The sequence below is a fragment of the Leopardus geoffroyi genome, chromosome A1 (assembly GCF_018350155.1).
Source record: "Leopardus geoffroyi isolate Oge1 chromosome A1, O.geoffroyi_Oge1_pat1.0, whole genome shotgun sequence".
In the NCBI taxonomy this organism is placed as follows: Eukaryota; Metazoa; Chordata; class Mammalia; order Carnivora; family Felidae; genus Leopardus; species Leopardus geoffroyi.
In genome coordinates, this window is record NC_059326.1 from 193538052 (window position 1) to 193559183 (window position 21132).

The 21132-nt window shown below is 44.5% G+C and overlaps 1 protein-coding gene across 2 annotated transcripts in view; it reads right to left on the reverse strand.

Moving 5' to 3' along the window:
• The window catches only part of GRIA1 (glutamate ionotropic receptor AMPA type subunit 1), a 307810-nt gene that overhangs the window by 146318 nt on the left and 140360 nt on the right, over positions 1–21132 (reverse strand). For both annotated transcript variants that reach the window (XM_045436653.1, XM_045436642.1), the window contains exon 3: positions 869–1108. In XM_045436653.1, the coding sequence (XP_045292609.1) occupies positions 869–1108 (240 nt within the window). The remainder of the gene's footprint in view (positions 1–868; positions 1109–21132) is intronic.

A 21132-nucleotide genomic window follows, 5' to 3' on the forward strand; every position in this document is an offset into this window, starting at 1 on the left:
ATACAACCACCACAGGTATCAGAAAAAAAGAGAAAGTTCCCATTTAAGGATTAGGGGATAGAGAAGCAGTGTTTGAGCAGCTGCAAAAGAGAGGAAGGATTCGCATATGTAGATCTGGGAAAGGAGGTGCATTCCAGAAAAGAGGAACAGCATGAGGAAAGATGCAGAGAAGAAAAAGGCATAGGAAACATTTGGAAAATGTGACGTAAAATTCAAAATGAAAGTGGGAGCAGAACTAGAAGGGCCTGGAGGGGTGATGGTGATGATGGTGACGATGATGATGGCAGTTAATAAGTATGGAGGATTCTGAGCACTTGTATCCCAGGCACTGACAGGAACTTTCCAGTCACCCCATGCAATCCTCACAGCAACTTTAGGAGGTAGAGATTAGGTTCATCTTATGATAGAGATGAGGGAATGAAGGCATAGAAAATTTTATCCCCAACTCATTCTGAATTTTAACCCAAACTGAGGCGGAGAGAGCTTGTGCAAAGACAAACAGTGGGAGAGGAGAGGACACAGAATTTAGATTCAGGTTTGTCTGACTCTAGAGTCTGTGCTCCTAACACCTACACCATAAGTCATAAGCCACTCAATGGAGGCCCTTGGGCTTTGAGCCTGGACTCAGGAGCCATGGAAGCTTGGTGAGCTGTAGAGTGACACGGTGTGTTAAGAGAATTACTCTCTCAAAGGATGTGTTTCCACACTGTGAGTTGGAAATTAGCCGTGAGCAATCAGTCCATAGAAATAAAGAATTTCTGGATCATTCCTCCCTTGCTTTTCAATGAGGCAGGGAGGCATCATTCTCCTTCCTCTGGCAATTTTCTCTCCAATCTCAACAGTCTCCCTCCCCTAACCCTTGGCTTACCCCGGTCGGCATCATAAATGTAGACGAATTTCTGCCACTTGTAATGGTCGATGATGCTGATAAGAGCATCCTGCAGCTCAGGGCGTAGCTGAAGGACAAACTGATTGGAGGTGTCAACGGGGAAGCTCGGTGTGATGAAGCAGACGTGGAGGGCCCCACAGAAGGAGGTCAGCATGTTGACAGTTCTCCGTTCATAAAACCCAAAGATGGCGTAGACTCCTTTAGAGAACTGGGAACAGACTGGAGGAGGAGAAGAGAAGGATTAATAGAAGATGCTGCAAGGAAACTGGCAGATGGTTCCCCAACTAATCCATCCACTGGTTCATCCATCCCAACTCATCATCCTTCCATTCATCTATCATCTGGCCATCCACCCATCCAACCAATCTATCCATGCGTCCTTCCAACCTACCAGTCTGTCCAACTGCCTTCCCATGTTACATGTCTATGCATCCCACTCACCCAACCATCTGTTTGTTTTTTTTTTATTATTTAAAAAAAAATTTTTTTTCAATGTTTATTTATTTTTGGGACAGAGAGAGACAGAGCATGAACGGGGGAGGGGCAGAGAGAGAGGGAGACACAGAATCGGAAGCAGGCTCCAGGCTCTGAGCCATCAGCCCAGAGCCTGACGCGGGGCTCAAACTCACGGACCGCGAGATCGTGACCTGGCTGAAGTCGGACGCTTAACCGACTGCGCCACCCAGGCGCCCCATCAACCATCTGTTTAATCCACATGTCTATCAGTCTCATCCAATGTTTAGAAGGTCCCAATTCTATGCCAGACGTTGCCATGCTTATTAATGATAAATATACTAAACCATTTTCATATGTTCTCTCTTATGTTCTCTTCATATGTTCCCATTTTCATATGTCTCTTTATCTCTGCGATGATCTTCTTAATGTAGAAGAGGGATGACTGAATCATTTTTAAAAGGGAAAAACTAAGGCTCAGAAAGTTAGCAAACATGTCCAAGATGGCACATCTAGGCCATATCTGAGTTGGGTAGGTATCTTAACCCCCATCCAGTCATCTTTCTATGACACTGCCCATCATGTTAAGGCAAAGCATGAACAGTTGTTACAGAATCAAGGAGTTCTGCCAGCTTGCTGCAGATCCATGTTGAAGAAAACAAGTATTGATGTTCTCGGTTTACCCTTAGCTTGCGGTATACGTTTCTCTGCCAGTGTTCACTTTGTGTTTGTACATCCTGCTAGTTGACTTTTCAGACCCCCCCAGTGTATCAGACATAGTAACAGCTTAACTGTACGAACACCCCCATGGGAGCCATTTTGCAAGGACCCAGTCCTGGATTATGCTTTATTACACTGCTGGTTAGAAGATAAAGTTAAAACACTAAAGTCATAGGGCCAAACCCCAGGTTGGTTAGCTACTAAACTCATTTTAATATGGGATACAGGATGAAGGTTTCATACTCTTCACCCCAGTTGGGTAGGTGACCAACCCTAAAGCTATCTCCCATGCCTGAAATTACCCTCTAAATATGGATGGTGAGGCAGATGAGTCATCCTCAATCACAGTAGTCGTATTTTAGGCTACCTTGCCGTCCTTTCACATATATTAGTCTATCTAGTTCTCATTATAACCCTGGGACTTTGGCATTATCAGTGCTTTTTTTTTTTTTTTTTTTTAAGATGAAAAGCTGATGCTCTTAGATCTGTTGTTCTCTTTAACACATCGTCTGCTTCCATGACCCCGCAGTACCTTGTATGTGGGGTCTCAAATTATGCTGTATAAGCATCGCCCAAATGTGTGAATAAAACCTTATTCAACAAAATGCTCCTTAAAAAAGAAAAGGCATCTTTGGTCAAATAAACTCGGGAAATGGTGCTCACCTTGTCCGCATTTTGGAGGTGCAAGTTGCACTCTAGTTACATAAAAGATTTTGAGGGTCCTGTTCAACTTTAACCCAGATCTTGTCAAGTCTGTATGTCCCCAGGATCCTTTGTTGGTGAATACTTTTAACATGTTATTGAAGATCCTCTGGTCTATGCTGCACTAAAGAATGCAGCTCGCCACTGGTACCCAGTTGCCTATTGTTGAGTCTTAGTTCTGATTCAGTCCCTGGAGCTAATGGGCTTGAAAGTTCATCTCTTAAAGATTGCAACTGAACTGTATGAGTCATGTGTCTGATCCCCACTGAAAACCAGAATACTGTCTCCAGGAAACCGGGCAGGAACACATTAACATCTGCTTGCATACCTGCAGTTACTGGGCACTCAGTACCTCTCAAGGTGCCCAGTCCCTGACTGATGACTCTTTGAGACCAGAGGCTCATGGAATATCTTCTCTGAACCCATATTCCATGGCCCTCCCAGTATCTGAAGGGAGTTCTCATGGACTCTAGGCTTATGGCATTTGGTTTTCAGCAAATCCATTCGCCCCTCCGAAGCAAGAGGTATCTTTTTAATTAACAAAACCCAAAACCAAATCAACCCAAAACTAACAAAACACAATTTCCCTTCCTTGTGCAAAACCTCTCTTGAGTTTTGAGGTTTCCCATTGCACACAGGAAACATCTGACTGTAACTCAGAGCCTGAATAACTGGCCCCTCAGAACCTTCCTGCCTTATACCCCTCTCCCTGCTCCCTGCTCCCTGCTCTAGCTGCATGGGCCTTGGTTCTATTCCTCGGGGCACTGAGCTCACTCTGCCCTGGACTCAGCAGCAGCTGCTCCCTTCCTCTATCTGCAGGGCTCGGCCCTAGCTCTTTGCAAAGATCACTCCTTTTCTGCAGTTGCATTTCAGGTCAGATCTCACGCCCCAGAATGGGCCTTCCTTCATCATCTGTTCTCAGTAGTGACCCCAGCCTCCCCACACCTGCCTATAAGTCTGTCACATCACCCTGCCTTATTTCAATCTTTCTTATTATTTGAAATCATTGCCTTTTTCTTTGCTTGTTTATAGTTGTGGCTGCTTGGGTCAATGTTAATCCCTGAAAATGGGGGTCTTGCTTGTGCCCCAGAGCCAGCAGAGTGCCTGGGACAGGGAAGGGCTTAATAAGTATTTGTTGAATGGAGGAAAGAATGAGTGAATGACGGATGCTTGACAAGAGGGTCCACAGGACGGGGTATGAAGGGGAGCTGGGCCCGAACAGAGATGACTGTTGGTTCACTCTGGACCCTCCTGCCTCTGTAAAGTAGTTTTTTGTTCTTTCCCACTCATACGATTTTCTCTTCCACCCTAATGAGGACAATCTATCTGTTCCCAGCAGACAATAGGTACTGTCTTTAAATATCTATTGTAATTGCCAGAATCAAGATTTCCATAAATATGGATTTCCCCACCAGGAAGCGTACATTGTGTATTATTCTCCCTATGTTAAATATAGATTTGTCAAAAAGCACAATCCATCTTACTGAGTGAAATGGATAGAGGGAGCACACAAACCCGTTAGCATATTATAATATGCTCTGCATGGTATTTTTAGGATTTCTTCTCCCCCTGCTGCAATGAAATATTATCCTGTGGGATATAAATCTTATGTTCCAGATCTATTCCCTCGCATCATCCACTTGGATTCACACCTTTAGTTGGGCCTCTGGGGCCCTCGTGGCTGGTGTTTCTTGCTAGAATTTAGAAGCAAAGGAGGAAATGGAGGTGCAAGAAATAGGAGTAGGAGCACACGATCAGATCCTTAGATACACAAGAGGCTGGGAGTTTTCCCCCTCAAATTAATCTCCCGATTTTCCTTTTTCAAATTTATCTTCTCTTAAACTGAGTGCTTTATCCTCTAAGGCTAAGAGGGTACACTTACCCACTGCCCCCTAAAATAGCTTGGCTTGGAGGTAGCCTGGCCTGGATTTATCTGACTGGACCTGGGCCTCAGAGCTGCTCAGCACCTGAACTTCAAGCTAGCTTCTCATCTTAGCCAAGCAGGAACAGCCACACAGAGAGAGAGAGACAGAGACAGAGAGAGAGACAGAGAGAAAGATATAGAGACAGAGACAGAGAGTCAGAGACAGGCAGGGAGATGGAAAGAGAGAGAAAGACAGAGAGAGAGAGAGTGAAAGACAGAGATAGAGGGAGACAGAGAGAGAGACAGAGATAGAGACAGAGAGACAGATGAAAGAGATAGAGAGAAAGAGATAGAGACAGTGAGTCAGAGACAGGCAGGGAAATGGAAAGAGAGAGAGAGACAGAAAGAGAGAGAGAGAGAGACAGAGAGACAGAGAGGCACTCTGTAGGCCCAAGGCCTACAACAATGCAGTCAATGGCTAAATATCGTGAAATATAATTGGTAGTTGTAGGGCATTTCTTTGAATCTGTCATAGTAAATAATCAGAAGAGAAAAAGCAGTCTTACAAGAAAAGTAGTAAACTAGATGCCAGAAGACCTGGAGGAGCCTCTTTTTGGTTTTATCATAACACATTACTCTTGTGACCTTGAGTAAATCCCACATTTTCCCTGGGTTTCAGTTTTCCCACCTGTAAAATGATGGTTTGAACTCTGTCATATGTAACATCCCTTCAGGCTCCAATATCCTAGATTCTAGTCTAATTTGTTCAAATATGTTTACTGATTGACAAGACTTGAGTTATTTGCTGGCCAAACTTTTAGCAACCTCCAGTGTACTTTTCCAACCCCCAGAAGCAGTTAAAGGCTCTCAGTTGTTGGATTTGATTGCAACAAACCCCTAGCACTAAATCTAGATGCATCCAGAGTCTTGAGTTCTATGCAGGATGCAATTTTAACCTGCTGTATGGGGGGATAATCAGAAAGGGGGCTGGAGGTGGAGACGGTAAGTCAGGCACCACAGGCAGGAGGAAGAGATGGGAGCATTCTGAAGCGGCATCAGAACTCCGCTGGTGTTGAATCAGAGCAGGCTGGACTCTGTGTGGAACCATCCACTCGAGACAGCAGTGGCGTGTAAAATGCCTGTGGTAGCAGTAATTAGGAGCCAGCACTTGAGCACCTACAAGGACATTGCCTTCCATTGGCTCCCTTCAGCCTATGAGGTAGGTTACAATTGGTAAAGTTAGGTCCAGGACCCGTGCAAGGCACGGCTGTGATCTCAACTCCACCAGTGGGGGCGTAGAGCTTGAGTTCTTTACCTCTGTGATATGCCTCCCTCTGTCCTCAGAAATTTGGGTAAAAAACAGTCTTGGTACCTGAGTCACCTTCAGTGTCTAGAAAATCCTCATTTAATGCTGCCTTTCTCTGATACCGCCTAAAGGTGCATTAGTACATTCAGGTCCATTGATATTAAAGTAACACAAAAAATAACTGGGTGGTGTGTTTCATGGCAAAGCGTATATACACATATCTGTCCTTCTTCCGGCCCGCCCATCAGTCCATTCGCTTACCCATCTACCCCTCGACATCTAACGCCCACCACTCATTGGGTACTGGAGGTGCAGTGGCACGCGAAGTAAGCCTTGACCTCAAGGACTGTCATCTGGGCAGCGGGACAGCCTGACAGCAAAGTAGGTGTTACGGCTTCAGTATAAGTGCTGTGGCAGGGGTGATTTCGAGGTTCAGGAAGGGACGCCTGACTCCAGCCTTTGGGGACCGCAAAGAAGGCTTCCAGGAGGACAGGACAGCGTTGACACTGACAGATAAGTGGGAATCAGCCCAGAGAGGGACTAGGGTGCAGCCGCACGCATATGAATTCTATCTGGGGATGAAAGGCGCAGCACCAGGAATATAGTCAATGGTATTGTAGCAGCGTTGGGTGGTGACAGATGGTAGCTGCACTTGCAGTGAGCACAGCATAACGTATAGAGAAGTTGAATCGCTGTGTTGCACACCTAAAAATAATATACACTGTCACCTTTTTTCAAATTAAGGAAAGAATATATACATTTTAAAAATATTTCAGGTAGAAGAAGCAGCAACAGCAAAAACCCAGCAAAGAGAGAAGACACAGAGCGTTCAGGGAACGCGGCCAGGGTGTCAGGTTCCGCGGTCCCTGCCTCCAAGAGATTCAGCAGCAGAATGTGTGCGACAATCAGCGCGAGTAAAAAACGAGGCCAGGAATTCCCTCCTGGGGAGGTGGGAGGGCAGGACTGGCAAGGGCAGGAAAGCCCACGCACAGCGCAGGCTGTCCAAATCCCTCCTTGGTTCACTCAAACCTCTGATCATCATTCCTGGTTAAGGCACCATCCACTTAGTATCAATAAATCCCCCAGCCCTGGGCATTGCCCTGACAGCTCTCTCCCAGGGAGGGAACTCCTGTATCAGCAACTCCTTTTTATTGTCACTTCATTTAAGGCTTCTCACACCGGCATATCTCCTTGGCTCCTGGCTTCAGTCCCTGGAAATGTGGCAGCCTCATTGTAAATAGTGGATAATGAGGTGACAGGACAATTTCATTTTGGGGGAGGGAGACAGAAAGTAGATGCGGGGGTGGGGTGGGGGACCTTTAGATATTCATCTTCCTCCTTGAATATTTCTATCCTCATTGGTAGGAATGGCATTCCTGATCTGACTCTAACCTTGTGATGTCAAAAGTGTTTTATTTCCGTCACTCAGAGGGCAGTAAGAATGCACTCCATCCCCTTATACTGTCTTGCATCCAAGATCTAACACTGACAGGCAACAAATTACCATAATTGATATAAATTGTCCCCATCCCTCTATACAACATCACAGTTATTAGGGATTCTGAGACATGTCCAGGGCTTCCCTCTTACTTACTAGATAAAACCTTATCATCCACTTGCTAAATTCAACAAATATTTATTGAGCACCAGAAACTAATATTCCCAGAAAATTGGGATACCATGTTGATACAAGACAGACATATTTTCTGCTTTCATAGGGCTTGCAGAGGGGTTAGCAAAGTTTTTACATTAAGGGAAAGAAAGGATATTTTCAAAGAGTAAAAAGGGGCTCAAGCATAGAATAAAGGTTCATAACTGCTATTACGGCCAGTGTTTACTGAGCATTTACTACTGGCCAGGCATTGTACTAAGCACTTTGTGTCGATATCCAGGTAGAGGCACCAGTTTATCCAAGGGCAATAAGGTGAAAGAGAGGAGGAGACCTGAGAGAAACCCACCCAGTTTATCCAAGGGCAATAAGGTGAAAGAGAGGAGGAGACCTGAGAGAAACCCCAGGAAATCCAGTATGACTGGGGCAGGGATGTGGTACAGAGGTGGAGGAGGGTAGGGACCACATTGCCAAGGGCCTTTCCAGGACTGGAGAAGTTAAGTCTCTGTGTCATGTGTCAATGTTGCATTTTACTTTGGCTTTGGATTCATCTCAAATTCACAGGGACCTCTCTTCGTGCTGGCCCTGGAGCCCAGTTGGGACATGGCAACAAAAGGAGATGCAGAAGAGGGTCATCCTCCCCTGCTCAGATTTGTATATTTATTAGGAAACCTGAGTATTAATTACCAGGCACTGAAAGCCAATGATGTGTCACTGTATATGAGGGTGAGAATTAGGTAAAGACTGGGCCCCCTGGTTCTGGAATTAGACCCATTTTGTGGCTGACACATGAAACCAGGAGCAGGGGACAGGACAAACAGACTGACTCTTCAGGTGTCCAATATGGTTGTGGAAAAGTAAATGCAAAGAAGCAAATCTGGGACCATGAACAGGCCCCTTCCCCCAAAGAGTGGAGTTCACACTAAATTGGTGTTTCTCAAACTTTTTAAATTTAATTTTGGTAGAACGCCTCTAATAAAACTTTAATACTCATTGGAGGTGTGTACTTCTACAGATGTGACTATTCTCCTCTTTCTCTCCATCTTTCTTCTATCTCTCTACCATCCACCCATCCAGTAAATGTTTATTGAACATGTAGTAGATGTTAGGCAGCAAGATGGGGCCAGGGATACAACACTGGATAAGAAGATAATACCCTGCTATCATGAAGCTTAGGTTCTAGAGAGCGGGGAGAAATGATATACAGTCAACAAGATTACTTTGGATACAATAAGTGTTATGAAGAAAATGAAATGGGATGTGAGAGCCTCTGGCAGGGCAACTTTAGAGAAGATGGTCAAGGAGACCCTCTCTGTGGCACACACACTGGAGCTGAGGGATGAACCATAAGAAGGAGACTGCCAGGCAAAGGGCCAGGGAAATGGTTTCGGGCAGAAGGAACAGAAAGTACAAAGGCTCTTAAAGGGCTCAGGAAAAGATGGGTGAGCTTGCGAAACAGAAAGGTGGCCAGTGTGGATGCAGTATGGGAGAAAGGAGGGAAGCAGTAGAGATGAGCATAGAGAAAAACATCCTACAGCTTTGAGTAAACTTGACACTTCCCAACGATTATGGTACCTCATGTGTGATCTGGGTGCCTCTGGAGCTCCAGAACATCACCTTGGTCTGAGAAGTCAGTTCTAGCTGATCTTACCAGACATTTCAGTTCTAGCATCTCAAAGCTCAGGTCAGTGAAGGAGAGACACTGTGGAGGGTAAGGTGGTTCTGACTCTGTGGAACATGGGAAGGGCAACATCTTCTGACTTCGGTGTGATGGGACCTCAAACGTGGACAATCAGTGAGTTCATTGGGCTCTAGTTGTAGATGCTGCTGTTCCTCAGATGTTTCTAGGCTTGCTTTAGGTTCTGGGACATTTGTTCATGTTCTTGCTCCAGACTGAAAAGCCCTCCTGCCTCCTGCCTTTTTCCTCTCCAAATATTTTCCCTTCTTTAAAGGTTTAGCTCAAATGCCACCTCCTCCATGAAGTTCCTATCCCTCCCCATTCCTAACTATAGTCTAAAAGTCTCATTCTTTTAAATGTCCATAGAAACATTTGTGCCTCTTATCATTTTTTATCTATCACCCATGCTTCATTAGTTTAAGTTCTTTGATTCTAAGAAAAAAAAATCAAGACAGACTAATGTAATACAAAAAGAAGTTTACTATAAGGATATGATGGACCCACAGCTAAAAAAAAAAAAAAACCTGGGAATTAGAGAAGTTAGACATTATAGAAGTTTGGGAATTTGGGTTCTCATGGACAGTCTCTTCAGTTTTCACTACTGCTCTAGCCACTTGTGATAACTGATCCATTCAGTTCAAGCCTGGTCTTGCTCAGGGCCTGGATTATCCCTTGGTCAAGGGAAGGCAGAACAACTAACTATCTTACTAAGATGGCAGCCAAAAGGAAATGAAGGTGCTGTGAACAGAGAGGAAGCGGATGGTGGGCACATCAAACCAACAGATGTCTATTAACTTTCTCTTTGCCAGTATTTTATAAGTCAAAGTTCACGACCACATTAAGAGCTCCATAAATGTCACATACATCTAAATACCAAGGTTAAGTAAGGAGCTGAATGAAATTTAGTCATTGTTACCTGTCTCCTCTGGGTTAGATACTGTGGAATAGAGTGGCAAATAAGACAGATGATATCTCTGCCCTCACAAAGCTTATATTATTCTTTATAATCCCAAGACGGTATCACACAATGACTACACAATATTTTTGCTGTATAAGTAAATGAAAGAATGAGTCAATGTAAATCATTTACCTATATTAATCAATTGATACCATTCTTGACAGCTGGTGTCATCTTGCATCCAAGTCTTTACTTGCATTGGTTTGCACTCATTATTTTTCTTTTATATTACCAACTGACTTTGTATCTTTTCACTCACAATGGAGGTGTAAGTTCTCTTGAAGCTGGAGGCCCTCCAGTTTCATCATTTTGATTGATACATACAATAAGCAGTGCCCTCCACACAGTTGAGTAGGGAATAAACATAAATGCTTGGTGATGTGACTTGTCTCACAGTCCTCTAAATTAGGTTGACCATCTAGCAACCATGAGCTTGTAGGATACACAACACCCCGCTCCGCTGCCATGCTTCAGCCCACTGAACTCCATCACTCCCTGTTACCTTAAGCCAAAAGAGAATGGGAGCTGTACTCTTAGGCTGGCATCCAGAACCAAGCTTACCTTAATGCATTCCACCCACAACATGCAGTCTCCTTAGCCAGTGCTCCCTAGACAAGAAGGTTTACATCCCATTACATAACTCAACCCTTAGGACATCAAACTGATTAAAAATAAGAGCAATTTCATCCTGCAAAGCAAACTACTTAGCATTACTATGTACCCAGGTAGTATTATGGGAAAAGGATCTTTCAGAATATTTCCTATAATGGCATATGTGTTTGTGTGTGTGCGTGTGCGCGCGTGTTTATGTGTGTGTATATGTGTGTGTGTTCTCTTCCCTGACCCATCACTTGGTCCAAGAACAATCACAGGATCATAGATTATTAGTGCTAAAAAGGTAACTGGTCCTGAGGGCCTTTTGGCCTTAGAGAAAAGCCTCCCAATAGATAGCTCTGTGACGAACTCCAGTTTAGAGTCTTTTTAATTTGCATGTGCTTAGACTATGCAAAACCTGGTATCAAGGGCATCACTACTCACAAGGTAGACTCTCTAACCTCACATAATGTCAGCATACCGGAACTTCCCATTACCTGTTTATCCTGGATGGCTGGCACTACTTGGGAAAACGCTGTTCTTCTTCTGATTATTAGAGTTGAGTATTTGCTATCTCTACTGAATGTTTAGTTTGTGCCCAATTCTGTTCTAAGCACTTCATCTGCATTTTATCATTCGCTCCTCACAGTAATTTTTTTTTCCTATTTCATGCATGAGGAGGTTGAAGTTCAGGAGATTAATTAATCTTCCACACATCATGCATGTGGTGACAGAGCTGGGATATGAATCCAGGTCTGTTCCACTCCATGGCCTGTGCCTTGAGCTATGTTATTATGTCCCTTGAAAGTCTGGTACCACAAACCAGAGCTTCCATTCCCTGGGTAATACTACCGGCCAATACCGAGCACTTGCTGTATATGCCAGGTCTTATGCTAAGTGCTTTATATGAATTACTCATTTACTACTAATCTGGTAGTATGGAGTCAGGATATGGTTATCCTCCCATTTTTTTTTTTTTTTCAACATTTATTTATTTTTGGGACAGAGAGAGACAGAGCATGAACGGGGGAGGGGCAGAGAGAGAGGGAGACACAGAATCGGAAACAGGCTCCAGGCTCTGAGCCATCAGCCCAGAGCCTGACGCGGGGCTCGAACTCACGGACCGCGAGATCGTGACCTGGCTGAAGTCGGATGCTTAACCGACTGCGCCACCCAGGCGCCCCGGTTATCCTCCCATTTTATGGAGAGGAGAATGAGGCTAAGCAACTTGTCCAAGGTCAAAGTAAGTAGAAGATTCAGAATCCAAACATGGGTATTCCAATTTCAGGGCCATTGCTCTGGCCCTCTCTGCCAGGTATCAGCAACCTCTTTCTGCAAAGAGCCAAAGAGTAGATATCTCAGGCTCTGTGGGCTATGTGGTCTCTGCTGCAACTAGTCCATGCTAGAAGCAGCCAAAGACAAAAGGTAAATAGGTGAGTGTGGAATTTTATTACAATATGAAACCTTATTTCTAAATACAGGCAATGGGCTAGATTGGGCCTGTGGGTTGTAGTCCTACTCTATGTAGGAGTGCCAGCTCCTACTCTGCTGTTCTGCTACTGGATAGCTCATAGGACGGGACGCTGGCAAAATCTGGGGAGAGATGATAATAACTCATAGCATATTGTATGACTCTTAAATCTCTCACATCCATTTTCTCTTGTGAATACCCAGTAAGGTAAGGAGGGCAGGAATGATGACCCTTGAGCCCATGTACGAACAAGGAGCCAAGGATCATGCAGCTGAGGAATGACAGAAACAGGTGACAGCCCACCTTTCTTTTTCACCTCTTGTGGCTCTTCTGTGGTGACTGTGGTTAGTCACACTGTCGGGAGGGCAGGCAAAAGGAACCCTGAGAGGGTCGAAGTCAACTGATGATGTCCCCATTTGACTGAAGGCCAATGTTTGCTGACTTCCGTGCAAGAGCCAGTGGGGCCTCCCAGCACACAGACAGGCTCCAACTGAAGTGTCAACACACAGACAGCAACATGGCAAGTAGAGCTCTAGGCTTCCTCTCCTATGCACTGGCCAGCTTTGGGCTAGAGAAGGCTGAAACGCTGCCTTACAGCCACAGACTACACTGAGGTGGGGGAGACCCCAACCCTGAGAGGGCAGGCACTTTGAGAGGTTGATTTTCAAAACTGGGTGTGTACCAGAGGGCTCACGACATTGTGTCTGGACCCTGCAAGGCCAAGGCTCGGCTGCATGTGGGAGCTGAGTCAGGATTGCTGGGTGAGGGGCTGCGGTGAGGGCTCTGTTTGGACAAGGTTAGGATTGCATTCGAAGATAAGGTCAAGCCGGGCCTATTCTTGGGTTGGGTTCCAAGGCTAAGGAGAGGGTTGCAGTCCAGGGCTGGGGAGAGAGTGCCTCATCTGTGGCTAGGAGGTGGGGTTCACTGAAGAGTCCAGGTAGGAACTATATGCACTTAGCTCTGCCTCTGGGCAGCCTCTGGGAACTAGCACGCTAAACAGCCAGAGCAGATTGAATAAAAGCAAGGATCCTGACAAAAGGGAAGGGGTTGTGGGAGAGATTAACATCATAGCTTCCTCTGCCTTTGGCCCACTCATCACTTCATACCTCCTCTCCCCCCATCATAAAGCAACTTCTGCTGGTTTATGAATGAACCATGACTGCAAGGCAGACCAGATAAATCATTTATGAGGTGAAGCCAGACTCTCCCTTTGGCTATCTTGATTCTGTGTCCTAGGTGAGGAGGAGAAAAAAAGTATTTTGCTTCTTATTTGCTATTCTTTTCCTATGAAAATCATGCATATAAATGGGTTTATTTAAGCCAAGAGGCAAGCCTACAGTGCAGCACACACCCGTGAACCTGACTGGCACCCATCAATCAAGGCAAGGTTTCACCAGAATCTGCAGATGACAGCCCAAGGTGCCCTAAAATCAGTGAAATTCATTTTCCAGCAAGGGTGTATCCACTGAGAAGGCAAATGGACAAGAATGAAGGATACAATGAGGCTACAGAAGACAAGCGGTTCCAGATCTCAAAACGATATGACAGCACCAGAAACCAACTTCCACCTTGTCTGATGTCTGACTTTACTCCTGACCTCTGCCCTTGGCTGATTTCTTGAGCTGAACACTAAGAAAGTGGAGAGTTGGATAGAGAAAAGCTAAATCTTTCTTCCTTTTCTTCTGTTCTTCTAATGCATGGTCTCAACAAAGCGTACTGAGACCTCATTTAAAACAAATGCTCAACCAATAATAGAATGTTGCTATGAACATGAACTTGCCTTTCCTTTCCAACAGGGATGTGAAAAACCATCAAGAGTCTACCCAAGAGGGCACTTGAAATTTCAGGCTGCAAGCTCGGCCCCCTGTTATCTATCCTGCCTCTGCTCCCAGGCCGTGCTCCTCCTGCCTCAGTTTCACACTGGTCTTTCTGTTACTTTTCAAGACAGTCCAAACTTTCCTGCTTTGGGGCTTTTGCACATGCTGTTCTCCTGCGGGAAGCTCTTCCACCCTCTTTAAATGCCTGGCTCCTCACTCCTCAGGCCTCTGCTTTCGTGTCCTCTCTTCAGAGAGTCCTTCTGCAAAGGATACAGCCTGCTTTTTTGTTCTCTACTGCAGTGCCTTATTTCCATCACAGCTTATCTCTGTCTTTAATTATCCTGTTTAAGTTTTTATTTGTGTCATTTCATTTCCCCCAATAGGGCAGGGATTATGACTATTTTATCTACCACTACAGTCCTAGCATCTACACAGTGCCTGGCACATGGAAGGCATGGAAACATATTTGCTGAATGGAATGAATGAATGAATGAATGATTGGTTGAACAAGCTGCTGGTTCTCTATATGACCTTAGGCAAATTATTTCCCCTCTTTGGAGTTCATTTCCTCGTTTGTAAGGAAGTGAGATTCAATTAGCTCTAACAATCTTCCACCTCTGCAAGTACAAAGTTTCTTACTTATTTTCCAGGTGGGAGAGGTGGGGCACGAAAGCATGCTGTCCAGCCTAGGGACTGGAACTCAGGTCTCCTAGACAATTTCCACCAACTGAGACTCTTTAACAAAAGCCCAGCTGCTTCTCTGCAGAGACACTCACCCCCCTCTCCAGATATTTAGTTCCCTTTGTACCAAAATTTAAATCACTTTGTAAGGTTTCTCAAAACACAGGATGAGACAGCTGCTGCCAAAAAACAGTACAGGCTGCTTGAATTCTGGAAGAAATGCTGAGAATAAAAGCATTTCTGTTCCTCACTATCCTGGGGTGTTCTCTTTGTCCCCACTAAAATGAAGAGCTCTAGGAGGTAGTGTGGGGGGGAAAGGCTGAGATTCAAGCTAATCCTTGGGAAAACAGTAAGCGAGGAAGGAAAGAGGAGAAGGTATGGGTACACATATGTGGAACCAGTGTGAGCAGCTGAGGAAAGCATGACTATGAAGCTAACAGACTAGCTTTCCTGCTTTGGCCTTATGCACCCACACAACTCCACGGGGGAGAGCCTCATTGGCCCTGATTCAGTCCCCTGCCTCATTTCCTAATAGTCCACTGAACACTGGAGACCCAAACACACTGTGGAACACAGCAAACCATTTCTTTCCAGGTCTCTTCCTCCCACATTCCTCAGACATGCCCCTCCACACCTGGAAAACTTGTATACATCCTTCAAGACCCCACTGAGATGTTGACTCCAGTGGGCAGCCTTCTAGCCATTCCAGAAAAAAAAAAAATTACTTTCTGCTCGGAGTTTTTAATGCACTTTCTTAGTACTTATCTTGATAGTCTGTAATTTAACATTTTCATGTCTGTCTTCTTCACAAGACTGTGAGCTTATTTATGGCAGGGTTGAGCTTATTTAAGGGTTGGGTTGACTTTGTTTTGCAAAGACCAGCCCAGCCCTGGTCTTGTTACAGTAGATGCTCTGTAACTGTTGGTTTGCTCACCTGTGAAGTGAGGGCAATGATACCTGCCTTACCTGCTGTGAAAGTTCTAAATTCACTATGAACTGTACTATACAGGTAAGCCATCATTTTATTCTAATTACACAACCAGAAAAGAAATAGACTGGACAGGATATTATTATTCCCTTTAGTCAAATGAATTTCCAAGGGTTTGGAGGTTTGCTCTGAGTAGCACAGCCAGTAAATATCAAACTAGAAAAAGAAAACCACGTTGCTTGAATTGCGGTAGGACTTTATTTATTTTTTATTTTTATTATTTTTATTTTTTACCTCATCAGATCACAAATGTCTCTCAAAAGTTAGCTGTGAGTTTGGTCACACTGATTGGCTGACTAAAGAAAACATGATGGAAGTCCTTCCAGAGATATCCCAAGTGAATCTACCTCTCCCACTTTCTGTCCCTGCTACCACCTTGGCAAACGCCTCTGTCGCTGTTCATCATGCCTACTTATTACACTTTATCACTTCCTTCATCACTTTTCTTTATCCTTGCCTCCACCTTGCCCGCTTCTTTTTCCCCACCCTCATCCATTCCTCACAAAGCAGCTAGAATGTTCTTTTGAAAATGGAAATCAGATCTTATCCTAACACCATGGCTCTGAGCCCTTCTGAGGTTTCTCATCATGCTTTGAATAAAGTCTGAACTCCTTTGCATGACCTCTAAGGGTCTGTTGTTGTCAGGGTCCTGCTGACCTAAACAGCTTCTTTCTTCGTATCTCTGTCCCTCCTCGACTGCTTCAGCTCCTAGGACACAGCAAGGCCTCCATCATGCTGCACACACTAGCTAGGACTTTCCCTCCCATGCCCACTCAGCCAGTCTTTCAGGGACGGCCCTAAGTAGGTTACCCACTGTTCTCTGTCACAGCATTTGATTTGTCTCCTTCACAGCACTTTACTCAAGTTGTAATTACGGTAGAAGCCCTTTTATCTGATGCAATGGGGGCTGAAATTAGATTATTTGTGAAAGATGATCAAAAAGGAGAATCACAAAAAATGATTCATAGCAGGTATTTTCTTTTAGCTTAAAACTGCTAAGTGCCCATGTATTTATCAATCTTTTGATACAGTGGGAACTTGAAGACATTTATAAAATAAATGTAAGTGCAGAATTTGTTTTTCCCCCAACTTTTCTAGTTGTCTCGCCTACACCTAACATGACAATGTTTTTAGTGATTCATCTTTGAGACTTTCAAAGGTATTTAACTTAGTTTCCAAAGAAATAAAACAACTTTGTCTTGCACTCGTATTTCACCAGTTTACATACTTTTCAGTTACAATGCCCCAATATAATAAAAACACAGAAGTATAACTAGGCTTGGAAACAACAGAAATGATTCCTAGCATATTTCCAACAAAGCTGACATGGACAGAACTAGATGGGCTGATCGGAGATGAGGCTATGGGCCAGAAGCTTCCAGGAGTGTCAGCACAGTTGTTTACTGAGAAAATGGGGCATGCAGGTCAAGCCAAAGAGATGGTTATGAGAGATTTCACTGCATCTAATTGATGGTTGGCTTGTTCATGATCTGTTCCTCTTAATTTAAGGCTGTACGTTTTGAGGGCAGGACCTCTTTCTCCTTTTTTCAGCCCGCTGACCCACTGCATAGCATTGAGAAGTATAACGAGTGCCAAGTAAATGAATCGCTAAGTGAATGTGATGTGCTTTGAACTGTTGAGGTTCAGAGCTAATGGCTAAGAAAGAATTCTTGAGACATCTTTGGTACAAGAAGATGTCTTATTAAAGCATGGGGACATGACCTGTGGGCAGAAAGAGCCGCACTGGGATTGTGATGGGTGACTGATTATAAACCTTCAGGTTGGGAGGGGGTTAGGGATAGCATTAAGTCTCTAAGATATTTTGGAAACAAGGTTTCCAGGACCTTGTAGGGCTACCTGCTGTTAGGAAAAGGTTATTTATTACTACTTAATAAACATTCAGCCTTCAGATGTATATCAGGGGTCATAAGCTTGGAGAACGATTGGCAACATATATCTTGGGTCAGCAGGGATTGAGATGAAGGAAGTGTTCAAAATGAACAACTCAGGAAACTACAGATGCTGGCAAGGATGTGGAGAGATGGGAACTCTCTTGCACTGCTGGTGGGAATGCAAACTGGTGCAGCTGCTCTGGAAAAGAGTGTGGAGGTTCCTCAAAAAATTAAAAATAAACTACCCTATGACCCAGCAATAGCACTCCTAGGAATTTACCCAAGGGATACAGGAGTGCTGATGCATAGGGGCACATGTACCCCAATGTTTATAGCAGTGCTTTCAACAATAGCCAAATTATGGAAGGGATTTTTATGTGTTCAAGTAGACATATAGGATCCTGGGGGTTTGGGATAAAATTACCTTTTGCCCTTAGCAAAGTGTCATCATCAAGGCAGCTGAATTCCAAGAAGAATGTCACTCTGCCTGTTTCAAGAACTTGTCAATGGGCTGTAGACAGTAAGGAAATTTAAATTTTCCTTTGCCTTTGTTCCCCACATAAAATGGACTATCCCTCCCTCAAGTGAGGACTTTGGTTTCCTCAGCTGTAAGAGGATAGGCATGAGTTATACAAGCATGATCCAAGCAGATCCAAATTCTGCTCCCACTAATCACATTACCAATAACCATTTCTATATTTCAAATTCTGGTTTCCTCCATACATTCTACGTAGACCTTAGAGCGTTACATTACCGACCTCCCTCACACCCACACAGGCCATACAACTGCCACACTACCCCCTGCCCTCCCAGCTGGGGCCATTTGTTGCTTTAGCGTGACCCCCTTCCCCAGTGCCTCCTCTGAGACAGGTAAGCAGGTGGCAAGGCCAGTTATGGGCTGTGGTGCTAGGTCCATGGAACCCCTGCTGGGTTTGTGTCTTTGGGATGTTATGATGCCTGAAGCTGCCTTGAGTATGAGTACAAAGGGCCTCCTTTTTGTAGATCTGAGGTGGGAAGCTTGGATCTGCCTTATTTGAGACATTGGGAAAAATCCGCCCCTGCCATCCATACTGCCTTGGGTTGGTCTTTTCTGGTCCCCACAGTGCTGAGATCCAGAGAGCTGAGATCAGGTGAGCACCTTGAGGGAAGAAGTTTCCATGGGTCTTCCAGCTACATATTTCCCTCTTATATCTAAGGAAAGAGAGGGGCTGTTTAGGGTTTGGGGATTCTGGTTACTAGCATAATAATAGTGGCAACAAATGGTGATGATGATGATGGTGATGATGATGATGATGATGGTGATGATGGTGATGATGATGATAGTTTCTAATATTACTGATAGCAGCTTGCATATATTGGGCCCTGTGAAGCTAGCAAATAGACAACATTTTACTTTCATTAACTCTTTTAATCTCTGTAGCAACCCTAGAGGGTAAATGCTATTATTATTTTTTTTTTTTTTAAGAAGGACTGAGGGAGGTGGGCATCGTAGGACCAATAATGGCAGAGCTAGAATTCAACTCTAATGTATGTCTGATTCCACAAAGTGAGTTCTTACTATTATGCTAAATAACCTTTTAACATATCTAACACCATGACATTCGCTGAGTGATTCATTTGCTGATTCAACATATCATATGTGATCCATTTTGGGGAATGTAAGAAGAAGGCACGTAGGAAATGTCTGTGATGAGTGACATTGTAGAGAGCTGATAAAAATGAGGAGACTCTAAGAGCTTCCTTTTCCTGCTCTCCTGAGACCAAGGATGTAAACACTTTTAATCTCATATAACAGCTCTGGCTATTTGGTGCTGGTGACTAAGTTGAGAGGGATTCTGAAGCCGTATCTGGGCTCCAGGGGATGCAGTGCTAGGACATGGGGGCGCTGTCTGCCCTGTTCTCCCTCTGGAGAATGAGCTGCCCTTTCCTCTGAATGTATAGAACATGCTATACGTCGACTGCAGAACTTACTTCATTTTCTCTTGTACAAGACTTTACTAGTGGTTCATGAGTCCGTCTCCCTCATCACATTAAAATGTCCATTTTAAAAGCAGGGGCCTCGGTTCTTATTTTCCCCATAATGTATCACATATGAGGCCGGGCTGCCATATCCTAGCATGGTATCCCATGCAGCCCAGATGCGGCTTCAGCATCCTCCTCAACCTAGTCACCAGCACCAAACAGTCCGAGCTGTTATGTGAGATTAAAAGTATTTACATCCTCGGTGTCAGGACAGCAGGAGAAGGAAGGCCTTACTTAGAGTCTCCTCATTTTTATCAACTCTACAGCATTGGTCACCACAGACATTTCCTACCTGCCTCTTCATTTTAAAACTGCTGAGGCAGTTTAAAGTGTTTTCTATCTTCTCACCTCACTGGCTGTCAGCTGGGGTCCAAGAGGTAAAGGCCCCAAGTCAGTACGTCATGCTGTAGTGGGCATCCTGAGAAAGCCCTGTGGGAGCATGGACCTCTAGGAGGGCTGCTGCTTCGAGCTTTACCCAAAGCCGGGAGGGAAGTGGAGGGAGGAAAAGGGAGGGAAGGAAACACATCTTTGCCCTCTTCAGGGCCTAAGTCTGCAGAGCAAAGGCACAAAGTTCATGGAAAGCCATCCAGGGTACACTGGCCTGTCTTTGGCCCCCAGCTTGGGGTCTAGTACACCGGCCTACCCTTCCTGTCTCTGTGTGGAAACTTGCCCAGCCTCGTCCTATCTCTGGGCCTTGAGGTTCTTCTTGGTAAAACCTAAGATTTGGTGGCAGTTCCCTACAATTCCAATATTCTGTGATGATTCCCAGCCACAAAGTAATGAATGGGAGACAAAGCAAAGCTGGGCAGTTGACGAGGCAAGGACTCTGCTCAAGAAGCTGACCATGGTCATGAACTTGTGCATTTGCTCCTAGATAGGAAAGTACTATAGGGAGTGCCCTGTCCAGTGCAGAACTGTACTGCAGGAAGAAGAAACTAGAAAACAAAACCCAATAATTTGGCCCACTGTATGGACAAGTAAACCAGAACAACATGAAATGAAAAAGCAAAACTGATTCAAGAGCAGGCTGAGGTACTGGCTCTGTAAGGATCTGGGGAGAGGGAATATACAAATGGGGTAAAGCAAATGCAAATGAACATGTAGATGCATTTAGTTAATTTTTAAGTTGTCAAATATCCAATAGTGGCTGGTTAGCCTCAGATGTCACCCAGAGGAGCTAGATAACGTTCACTGAAGCAGTAACGCAGAGTAAAAGCTACCATTTATTGAGTATTTACTAAACATTTGTATTGCTAAACATGAGCATTAATTTCTTTATTTCCCACAACAATCTCATAAAAAAGGTATTAGCATCTCCATTTACAGATGAAGATACAAGGTTTCAAAGTCACATGGACACAGCCGACCTGGGAATCAAAACTAGGTCAGTCTGCACTTCGACCCCACTCCTGTAGCCATCCTGCCTTCAGAAAAGCAAACAGACAAACTGACATCCCTCCTTACACCTACTCCCCTGTGATGATGCAA